The sequence below is a fragment of the Chinchilla lanigera genome, unplaced genomic scaffold, assembly GCF_000276665.1.
Source record: "Chinchilla lanigera isolate Chin_1 unplaced genomic scaffold, ChiLan1.0 scaffold00083, whole genome shotgun sequence".
Lineage (NCBI taxonomy): Eukaryota > Metazoa > Chordata > Mammalia > Rodentia > Chinchillidae > Chinchilla > Chinchilla lanigera.
The window spans coordinates 2,093,378-2,104,975 of NW_004955484.1; the positions used below are offsets into that span (position 1 = coordinate 2,093,378).

An 11,598-nucleotide genomic window follows, 5' to 3' on the forward strand; every position below is an offset into this window, starting at 1 on the left:
TAGTGAGTTCAAGGCCAGCCTGAACTACATAGTGAGACCCATTCAGGTGCAAACGCATGGCATCTGTGGATTGACCCATCACTGAGGATAGCACCTTCATGACCCAGTCAGTTTTCTCACCCCCAGCACTGCAGCTTTGGGATCAGCCCTCACTACGTGAACATGGAAATGAAGGAAACTTCATTTCAGCCATTGTAGCTGTAGTGTTTCCGCGGGGGTTTCAGGAGGAAGCACAGAGCCATTTGTACTTCACCCTGCCATCTTAACCTGGAACTCTGTTCTCGCCTCAGGGAACACTTCCACTTGTCCTTGCTTAGGGCTTGTACCATACTGGTTTCTGTTTTGGAACCCTTATATTGGCTGGTGTATATCTTGGCCTTGAATGCTTATTTCCCAAATTTTCACGTGTCTCCTGTCTATTTTTTGTTAATCTCTGCCATCACTTTTTTAGTTTCCAGATTTTTCTTGTGGTTTTTTTTTTTTTTTTTCCTTAAATTAAAGAAAGCTTATTTCTTTGAAGATGTTAATTGTAAAGGTTCTTCTTAAATTTCTAGGTTTCTTTTCTCCCCTGGCTCCTGCACTAATTCTGTTTCTTCTGAATCCCTGTGTTTCTCGTGAGTCTTGCCTTTGCTGCGGGAGGCTTTCTCCAGGGCTTGGTGGTCCGTGGCTCGCTGTGAGTGGAGTGTGTAGAAGCTGGCTGGGACGCACAGAGGCTTCTTGGCACTCGCTGCGTACTGTCCTGCCTCACTTTTGGACGCTGCCAACAAGAAGGACGTCACCAGATACTTCCCCTCAACCTTGGCCCCGAACTGCGAGCCAAAACCAACCTCTTTTCTTTGTAACTTTAAAAAAGAAGAAGGAAAAACACACAGTCTGTTGTAGGTACAGCAATATCAAAACAGTACTATGTGTAACGGCCCCAGATTGGAAACACCTCCAGTGTCCGGCAGCAGTAGAGTAGAAATAAATTATGGGGTTGGCATACAGTGGAATACTTTCCGGGAGGGAGAATGAATACACTGCAACTACTTGCTGCACTGTAGGCATCTCACAAGCATGCTGTTGAGTATAGAAGCTAGACACACAAGTATGCACTGTAGGCTTCTGTTTGGTGAATGTTCAAGGCAAAACTGGTTTGTAGTGCTAAGTTGTACAGTGGTTAACCCGTGGAGGAGAACAGCAGCTAGTGCCTGGAGAGGGGGTGTGGCACCTTCTGGGGTGCTGGTCATATTTTGTCAGTCAAACACACAGAATTACTGTGTGTCATTTTATTGAGCTGTACTTTCTATTTGTGTGACTTTTGGTATGTATACATCAAATAAAAGTTGAATCTCTTGTTATGTAGGGTGGGTTTTTGAACTACCCACAAAATGTGGACATACGGGATGTTCAGGCAGCCTTTTTTGGGGAACCGCTGAGTGCCAGTGTCTGAAGATGGGACATAGATGTGTTCGTTCTTTCTGCCAAATGTAACTGGAAGCCTTCAGGTTCTTTCTAAATCTCACTTACAAACAAAGCAAGGTATCTGTTTTGCAATACTGAGGATTTAGCTCAGGCCATTGCACATGCTAGGCAAGTGCTCCACCACTGATGTACATCCCCAGCCACCTTTTATTTTATTTTGAGACAGGGTCTTATTAAATTGCCCAGTTGGCCTCGAACTTGTGATTCTCCTGCTTCAGCCTCCCAAATAGCTGGAATTATAGGCATACTCTATCATGCCCCAGGCAAGGCTAAATATCTTTTGTAAGATACCCGAGATGAGATGGAGACATCAATTCTTTGAGAAGCAAATTAGTAGAGTTGGAATTTCCATTAATTTACTCTGTCATTCAGCAAATACTTACAAACAAGTGTGTGTCCTCCTGGAGTGTGCAGCATAGCAGAAATTGCAAGCATTAATACAAGCAGGATGAGTTAGAGAAGGGAATATGAACTGCTGTGAAAGACTAGGAGAGGAGAATGTAGCATTGTTTGGGGGCAGGAAGACTTCCCTAAGTAACTGATGTTGTAGTTAGGGGAAGAATAAGGGAACATAGTCAACTTTTATCTTAGTGATCAATTTTGCTTGCTGTGAAACTTTTCTTCGTATCTGTCTGACCATCCTGTTGTGTGATTTCAGGTGGAGAGTATAGTGAAGATGATGTAAATGAATTAGTGAAGGAAGATGAAGTGGATGGTGAAGAGCAGACACAGAAAACCAAAGGGAAAAAGAGAAAGGCTCAGAGCATTCCGGCCAGGTGATTCTGCCCTCAGGGCCCTTAGAAGTCAGGGGCCATGGTCACAGCCATCCCGATTGCTGAGATTGGTCTGATAATAGAACCCCCTCCACACTACATCTCCAGCCCTTTTTAGGGGAGAAAATCTTGCTAAGTCACTTAGTTGCCCATGCTGACGTTGAACTTGTGATCTTCCTGCCTCAGCCTCTCCAAGTGTTGATGTTACAGGTGTCTACTTCCATGCCTAACCTCCAGACCTTCTTAAATTTTTTGAGTCAAGGTTTTGCTAAGTCACTTAGTTGCCAGGCTAGGATCAAACTTGTGATCCCCCTGCCTCAGCCGCAAGAATGTTCAGATTGTAGGTGTGCACTGTTATGCCCAGCTTTATGATAGATTATTTTTTTTAAATGGTGACAAAGTTTATTTGAAAAAATAAAAGTGAAGAGTGAGGGAGAAACTGGCTCTGCAGAGCGAGCTTGGGCCAAGTGAAGGAGGCAAAAGCAAGATAAAAGTACATCCTCGGGGACGGGCGGGCTGTCATGAGGAAAGCCGTGAGAGCGGATATGTTTCTAACCCTTTTCTCTTTGAGGAAAAAAACATTTGGTGATATTTTAGAATTAAATTCTTGTTCTCTGCAAGCTTAAAAACTGTTTTTTTTTTGGTTTTTTTTTTTGTGGTACCGGGGACTTGTGCTTGCCAGGCAGGTGCTTGTGCCACTGAGCTATATCCCTAGCCCCTAAGCTTAAAAGCTTTTTACGTTTTAATTTTTAAAAATTAAAAGTAAACTGTTAAACTGGTTACAACAAAGTATTAGTACTGAAAAGTTCTTGATGCTTTGTCCCAAAGAACTATGTTACTGAAGATATTCTGTGCAGGCGCAATATGTATGCATGTGTTTCCTATCTTCTTTATGTTTTTTTTTCTATCTTTATTTTTTAAAAATACAAATGCTTAATACACTTGACATATTGTTTTTCATTTTGCGTATTTCACGTCTTGAGAGTGGGACCATGACAATACATTTAGACAGCATTCTTTTCAGCTACCGCATAGGATTATGAATAGGCCTTATTTTAAGCATTTCCGTATTGTGGAACATTTAGATTGTACCTAGTGTTTACTGCAACAAACAAGACTGCAATGAATATTGTTTGTACATGCCTTAATTACATGAACAAGTATATCTCTAAGTCAAATTTTTAGATGTGGAATTGTTTGAGCTAAGGTTATGTGCAGTTAAATTTTTAAAAATAGCAGATTTCCTTCCATAGACCTGATACTTAATTATACTCTGACCAAAAATTGGGGAAATTCTGATAGGTTATGTAACGCAAGTGAAGGGTTTTTTTTCTGTTTTTAGTTTTTTGAGACAGGATCTCACTGTATAGTCCAGGCTGATTTTGAACTCACTGTGTAGTCTAGATTAACCTCAAACTCTCAGTGATCCTCCTGCCTCAGCCTCCTAAGTGCTGGGATTACAGGCATGCACCACCACACCTAGCATAAAGGCATCTTCTAAGAAATCTTTTACCTTACTAGTGTTTCTGTCTTCATTGGGCATTGGAGCAAAAAGCATATTGTGGTTTATGAAAAGGAAAAAGAGAATTTTAGACACTGAATGATTCATTAAAGTCAGAACAGTAGCCAGGTGTGGTGGCGCGTGCCTGTAATCCCAGCACTTGGGAGGCTGAGGCAGGAGGATCATTGTGAGTTTGAGACCAGCCTGGGTTCCAAAGTGAGTTTAAGGCCAGCCTGAACTGCAGAGCGAGACCCTATTTCAAAAAGACAAAAAAAACCCAAAACAAATAAAGTCAAAACAGTATGAAAGGCAGCTCTCTTACAAGTCTTGGGCACAGTTCTTTTGTCCATGAGTTACTCTGTGTTCCATCTTTCATTTCTTTAGAAAGTGGGTTGTGGGATGTAGCTCAGTGGCACAGCACTTGCCTGGCAAGTGTGAGGTCATGAGTTCAATTCCTGGTACCAAAAAAAAAAAAAAAGTGGGGTGAAACATTGACATATTTTTTTCTATGACAACTTCTTAAAGAAATAATGCAGATAAATTTGAATTTTTTTAGGGCCAAATCTGCAGCTTTAAAAGGTCAGAAAATACTGGGTGTATTTTTGTCTCTAGAACACTGAGCAGTAATCCTGTGAGTGATCTTGTGCATTTTTCTTAGTGAAAATCGCTGGTCATGCCTTAGAGCACTGTATTGAGATTCTGAATAATTAGAAAGGCTAAGAACAAGAGCCCAGGTCTTTTTTTCTTCTGCTAAATCCGTGCACCTCTGTTGGTCCCCCCTTTGTGTTTATTACCATAGTAGTTCCAGATTTGAATGTTTTATTTATTTATTTTTTGAGTTATACAGGTTATGGCGTTGAGGAAGGGGTAACAAATCCTTTGCGTTGTCTGCCTTTTTACTTTTTTTGGTGCGGGTCGGCGATCAGGAAGAGAAAACAAAGCGGCCTCTTGTTAGAAGAAGAGGAGGACGCCAAGGCGGAATCTGGAGGGAGCAGTAGTGAGGAGGATGAGGGGGACGAGCAGGACGAAGGCACTGGGTCTGAGGACTCGCAGAGAAGGAAGGAGGACGAGCTCTGGGCCAGCTTCCTCAATGACGTGGGACCAAAATCAAAAGCGCCCCTGAGTACACAGGTGCAGGTAAGCTTAGAGGCTGGGGGTAAATACCTCTCCAGAAATACTCTTCCTTCCCCAGGTAGTTTTTTGTTGTTGTATAATTTACAAACTAAGATTTGAATCTCATTGCAGACAGGCTAAATGCCTTGTGTTTTTTTTTTTGGTCTTTTTCGAGACAGGGTCTTGCTGTGCAGTTCAGGCCAGCTGTGAGCTCACTTTGTAGCCCAGGCTGGTCTCAAACTTGCAACGATCCTCCTGCCTCAGCCTCCCGAGTGCTGGGATTACAGGCGTGGGCCACCATACCTGGCTTCTAAATGCCTTTGAGCGTACCTTCTTTCCTAAGTGAAAGTGAAGCATTCCCTCTGATAGGAACATAAGCCTTTCTGTTTCTAGTCAAGCAAATTTCCATTATGTCTTTAACTGATTAGAAATGAAACATTTAAGAAGAACTATAAACAACATGATCAGATGGCTCTTTTTAGTTTGGTGAAACTGGTTATATTTCTTGCTTTTTTTCATAGATAGGAGAACAGGCTGAAGAGACAAGTTCAAATAAATCGCTGGTCAAAGCAGAAGAGCTAGAGAAACCAAAAGAAGCAGAAAAGGTTAAAATCACCAAGGTGTTTGATTTTGCTGGTGAAGAAGTAAGGTAAGAAGACCTGTATAAACACTGAAATTAGTTCTTTAAAAAATGAGCCAAGTGTGGTGGCATAGACTGGTAATCCTAGTTATTCAGGAGGCTGAGGCATGAGGATTACAGGTTTGAGGTCAGACTGGGAAACTTGGTGAGACCTTGTCTTAAATGTACAAGTAAAAAGCACCGCAAGATGTAGCTCAGTGGTAGAACACTCGCCTAGGGTAAACGAAGCCTGAATTCCATCCCCAGAAATTCAAAAAGAAAACAAAAACAAGAGTGTCTTTCTAAATGGTATTAGACATCTGTCCTCATTCCAACCCATTTTAGTATTTTGCAAAAGTTTATGTTCCTTCTTGCTCTTTGCCGTGCTTTGTGACTTTGAATAAGTCATTATTCCTTTTTAACTATTCCTTGACTATGAAATAGGAGCCCCAGTAAGTCTCCTAAAAACAGATAAGAAGAACTACAAATGCTAGGAAAGAACTTTGGTTTCAGTATTACTTCCTCACCTTAATATCATTGTGTAAGTTGTGTTACAAGATTTGTTTACTGTAGTTAGGAAAAGAGAGGCTTAGTACATTGACCAGTTAGTTTAGCCTGCTGCCATTTTAAGTAAGAGTGGTATGTCTGGCCAGGTGTGGTGGCCCACGTCTGTAATCTCAGCACTCAGTTCAAGGCCAGCTTGGGTTGCATAGTTCAAGTCTGGCCTGGACTACATAGTGAGACCTTGTCTCAAAAAAAAAAAAAAAAAAAAAGACATACCTAGAATTTCCTCTCTTCTCTCTCTCTTTTTTTTTTTTTTTTTTTTTTTGTCTTTTTGAGACAAGGTCTTGCTGTGCAGTTCAGGCTGACCTTGAACTCACAGTGATCCTAGTGCCTCAGCCTCCCGAGTGCTAGGATTATAGGCTTGTGCCACCATGCCTGGCCCCCCTCTTCTCATTTATTTAAATATATTGTGTGAAAACTCTGTGTGTGTGTGTGTGTGTGTGTATGTATGTTACTGGGGATTGAACCCAGGGCCTTCACACTGAGCTACATCCCCAACACTTTTTATTTTTATATTTTTGAGACAGGTTCTTGCCAAGCTGGACTTGAAATTGTGATTATTCTGCCTCAGCCTCTTAGAGTGCTAGGATTACAGGCATGTACCACCACTACCGGCTAGATGATAATTTTGAACTCAGTGAGTAAGGATGAAATGCCAATTAATTTTATAAGTAGTCAACAGTAACAAATTAGACCTATCGGCTCTCTAAAAATACAGTTCCTCCTACAATTTTTTTTTTTTTTTTTTGGTTTTTTCTCCGGTACCGGGAACTGAACTCACGACCTTGCGCTTGCCAGGCAGGCGCTTTTGCTGCTGAGCTAAATCCCCAGCCCCTTCCTCCTACAATTATTGTTCTTAAAAATAACCTGTTTTTTTTAAGCTTGGTGTAATGGTGCATGCATGTAATCTCAGCACTTGGGGGCGGAGACAGGAGTATCACAGAGAGTTCAAGGCCAGCCTGAACTACATAGCAAGACATTGTCTCAGAAAACCAAAAAAAAAAAAAAGTTTGCCATGTGTACAGTTGCAGTCTTTTTGGGTGACTATTTTCTCTCCACACTTGGTTGAATCCATGGATAAAGACTGCACTTTGATAGAGAGAGCACAGTGTATTTTATCCAGTGAAAATACATCTTGGTTTTTTTGTTTGTTTGGTTGGTTTTTTTTTTTTTGGTTTTTGTTTTTCTTTTTCCCGTTACTGGGAATCGAACTCATGACCTTGTACTTGCCAGGCAGGTGCTGTGCTGCTGAGCTAAATCCCCAGCCCCCTGAAAATACATCTTGGAAAATGGAATTTGGCATTAGTGGTTTTATAAATAATATGGAGTAGACTTTATTATGTTTTTGTTTGGCTTGGTTTGGTTTGGTTTGGTTTGCCTTTCTGAGCCAGAGTCTTACTAAGTTGCCCAAAGGAGACTCCAAATTAGAATTCTCCCTCTTCAGCCTTTTTCAGTGCTGAGATTAAAGGTGTGAGCCCCCTTGCCTGGCTAAAATTTTGTACTATTTTAAAAAGTTTTCTCTCCCAAATGTTTTTTTCTGAAATGTTACCTTTTTTTATTTAATGGAAACTATTTGAGAATTACTTGCAGATGTTGTAACACTTCATTCTTAATTACTTTAACACATGTCTCTTTTAAAAAAGGGTGTTCTTGATCTGGGCATGGTAGTGCAGGCCTGTAATCCCAGCACTCAGGAGGCTGTGGCAGAGGACTGTTACGAGTTTGAGGCCAGCCTGGATTGCACAGTAAATTCAAGGTCAACCTGAATTGCATCGCGAGCCCATGTCTCAAAAAAAGAAAAACATTAGGGCACATTACTGTCTATAATGTAAAGTTTTAAATCTGCTGGAGATTAATATTTTTGTAAAAGCAGTAAGAAAGAATTAATAGAAAAATTATATAAAATATAAGCCCACATTTTTATAAAAATTTGACACATATAAATTTTCATTTTATAAATAAACTCTAAATAAACCAAAGATAGGAAGGGCTCTTTACTGAAAGTGTGATTATAGGTGGTTAATACAGGAAGTCACCATTATACCTTTTATTCTATACTTGAAACAAAAAACTGAGTGAAATACCAACTTGACATAACTTTCAACTTGACATGTAACTTTCAGTAATGCTGTTTAATATTGAAAGTTTTTATTGCTGCAGAAGAGCTTATTTCTTGTTACTAACTTTATCCAACATAAGTGGGGTTAATGATAGCATTACTCCTGGGGGAAATGTGTATGTAAATTATTTCTGTGTTGTTGTTTTGAGACAGGGTTTCACTGTGTAGTTCAGGCTGCCCTTGAACTCACTGTGTAGCCCAGGCTGGCCTCGAACTCATGGGGATCCTCCTGCCTCATCCTCCCAAGTGGTAGGATTACAGGGCTGAGTCACCATGCCCAGACTGGTTTCCTTTTTTTGAGATAGAGTTTTGCTGCGTAGTAAAGACTGGCCTTGAACTCATGGTCATCCTCTGTCCCAGCATCCTGATTTCCGGGATTATAGGAATGTGGCACCATGCCTGACTCAGTTTTCTTTTCTTTTCTTAAACAAAAAACAAAAAACCCCCACAATACTAAGCATTGCAGATGTAGCTCAGAGGTAGAGAGCTTGCCCATCGTGCTTGAGGACCTAAGTTTGATACCAGCACTGCAAACATACAAAAATACTCATCATAAAGAAACCCATTGTGCTAGGCACTGTGGTACCCGCCTGTAATCCCAGCTACTCTAGAGGTTGAGGTAGGCAGGAGGATTGCAAATTGGAGGCCAGTTGGGGCAATTTTGACTAAAAAGGGCTGGGATCTGGGTGTGGTAACGCATTGCTATAATCCTAGCTCTCTGGGAGGCTGAGGCAGGAGCATCACAAGTTTGAGGGTGACCTTGTCTCAAAATTAAAAAGATAAAAGTACTAAGGACATAGCTCAGTATGAAGGTCCTGGGTTCAATCCTTGTCTACCCCCCTAAAAAAACCCAGTAAATATTAATTTGATCCCAAATTTAATGATTTCTTATAGCCATAGCTATTTACCAACGTTTTGTACTCTGTGTAGACCACTGGTGCAGTTATAAACACATCTTCCTTAGATAATTCTGCATGGCACATGGGTAATAATCCAAGCTAAAGCAGACTTCTGTATATGTCTTACAGCACTGGGGATTAAACCCAGGGCCTGACAAATGCTCTGCCACTGAACTACATCTGCACGCCTTTTTATTTTGAGACAGAGTCTCACTAAGTTGCCCAGGCTGGCCTTGAGTTCCTGATCCTCTTGCCTCAACCTTCCAGATAGCTAGGATTACAAGCTTGTAACATCATGCCTGGCCAAAAAGTTTTAAACCTGTGTTTCTAATGGCACATGAATGCACTTCTGTGTTATTTTTATAGCACTTCTAAAGCACTGAAGGTTTATTGTTAGTATGCTGCTCCTCCCTACCAGACAACTCAGTAGCTTCCAGTATGATTTCTAGAGGCAAAATACATAATGAACTCACATCGTCAGTCATTATGTAATGGATCCCCCAAATGACTATGACTGTGGAGAAAAGTCCCTTATAATGGAGGTTTCTTTTTTGTTTCTATGTGGTACTGGTGATTGAACCCAGAGCTTGATGCTTGCTGGGCAAGCACTCATCACCGAGTTAGGTTCCCCAGAGATCAGAGGAGAGGTCTAAGAAATACTGCCTCTTGTGGTTTAGCTTACCACCCATACAGGGCCCTCTGATGGGTGAGAAGCATTATCAAGGTAGAATCTTGTCTAACGTGATTAATCTGAATCTGAACACAAGGAAACAACTTAATTCAGGGCTATTCTGTGATATAAATGGTAGAAATGTAAAAGAGTAAGTGCAGTATTTGATCTTCGGTTGGATCTTGAACTGCACAAGAAATAACAACTAGAAAGGACATCATTGGGATAACTAGGGAGAAATTTGAGTAGAATGTAATAGAGTGCTACTCAAATTGTAGGCTGCAAATGACCTATTTTTGAAAAAAAATGTAAAAAAAATTAAAACACCACCTGTTACTGGTTCAGAACAAGATGGGTACAGAAATTGAGCACTTACAAACCTGTGTACCAGTTTGGCATTGTCACCATATTCAAGACATCATCAGAATCACTGCATTAAGCACAGTATAGACAAATTCAGTTAGTATCAAACTTTCAAGGTGGCTCACGCCTGTAATCCCAGCACTCAGGAGGCTGAGGCAGGAGAATCATTGCAAGTTTGAGGCCAGCCTGAGCTACAGTCAGCTCAAGGCCAGCCTGAACTACATAGTGAGATCTTGTCTCAAAAAGACCCCCCCCCCAAAAAAAAAAAATGTCAAGGTGAGTCACATGTGATATAAACTGAGTATTGGTCATCTGCAGTAAGACTGCATTACAGAGCCTGGTGTTTGGGACAGTCCTGTAACCCCAGCACCTGGGAGGCTAAGTAGGATAATCACTGCAAGTTGAAGGCCAGCCTGGGCTACATAGTGAGTTCAAGGCCAGTCTGTACTATATAGTGAGACTTTGTCTCAAACACACACACACACACACACACACACACACACACACACACAGAGGTTACATTACAATGTGATATTTTAGGATTACTTTATCAGCTAAAGCTTATAGCACATTTCTATAATCCCAACACTTGGGAGGCTGAGGTAGGAAGACCGCTGTAAGTTCAAGGCCAGTCTAGACTACACAACAACACTGTCTCAAAAAGCACCCCTCCCCCACCCCCCCAAAAAAGCAGAAACAAAAACAACAATCAGTAACTAAGTTAAGAAGCAAAAGCCGGGTGAGGTGGCGTAAATGCTTATAATCCCAGCACTCGGGAGGCTGAGGCAGGAGGATCATTGCGAGTTTGAGGCCAGCCTGAGCTACAAAGTGAGCTCAAGGACAGCCTGAACTGCATAGCGAGACCCTGTCTCAAAAAAAAAAAAAAAAGAAGCAAAAAACTTTTTTGTAGTGCTGGGGATCGAGCCCAGAGCCTCCTGACTATTGACCAGGTACTCTACCAGTGAGCTGCATTTCCTCCCTGGGGGCTTGTATAGAGAAAACACATTTTCTGAGTGCAGCCACAGTAGTACCCACATGCCAGTAGCAGAAGTGATTCCAAAAACTGAAGAGCAGCCTCATACTGGCTTGACCCTGTGATCCTTCATATATTGTTCCTTTTTTGATCATGTATTGCTAAACTTACAGTGAGTTTCATGCAGAGATATTTTAGTTAATGAAGCAATGGACTCCATCAAACTTCAGTGTCATTTACATATAAAACAGAGAGAAAAAAGTTCAGAATCAAAAGGTTTTTTTGGTGTAGGGGAGTACTGGGTACTGAGTCCAGATCCTTCACGTGCTAAGCAGCCAGTCTACCACTGCTGTATTCCCAGCCTTAAAAAACATTTGAAAGAGTACTAAACACCCAGTAGAAACAGATGCAGCTTCCTATACTGTATTTTAACATTAGTATATTGTGACCTTCTAAGAAAGGAGGTTGATAAGGTTTACAGCCTCTTGAAGAAGAGGCACTTCTTTTTTTGGTTTTTGTTTTTTTTTTTTTTTTTTTTTT

The 11,598-nt window shown here is 41.1% G+C and overlaps 1 protein-coding gene across 2 annotated transcripts in view; it reads left to right on the plus strand.

Moving 5' to 3' along the window:
* Positions 1 to 11,598, plus strand: part of Cfdp1 (craniofacial development protein 1) — a 117,806-nt gene that overhangs the window by 8,006 nt on the left and 98,202 nt on the right. For both annotated transcript variants that reach the window (XM_005403449.2, XM_005403448.2), the window contains exons 2-4: positions 2,123 to 2,240; positions 4,665 to 4,875; positions 5,373 to 5,500. In XM_005403449.2, the coding sequence (XP_005403506.1) occupies positions 2,123 to 2,240; positions 4,665 to 4,875; positions 5,373 to 5,500 (457 nt within the window). The remainder of the gene's footprint in view (positions 1 to 2,122; positions 2,241 to 4,664; positions 4,876 to 5,372; positions 5,501 to 11,598) is intronic.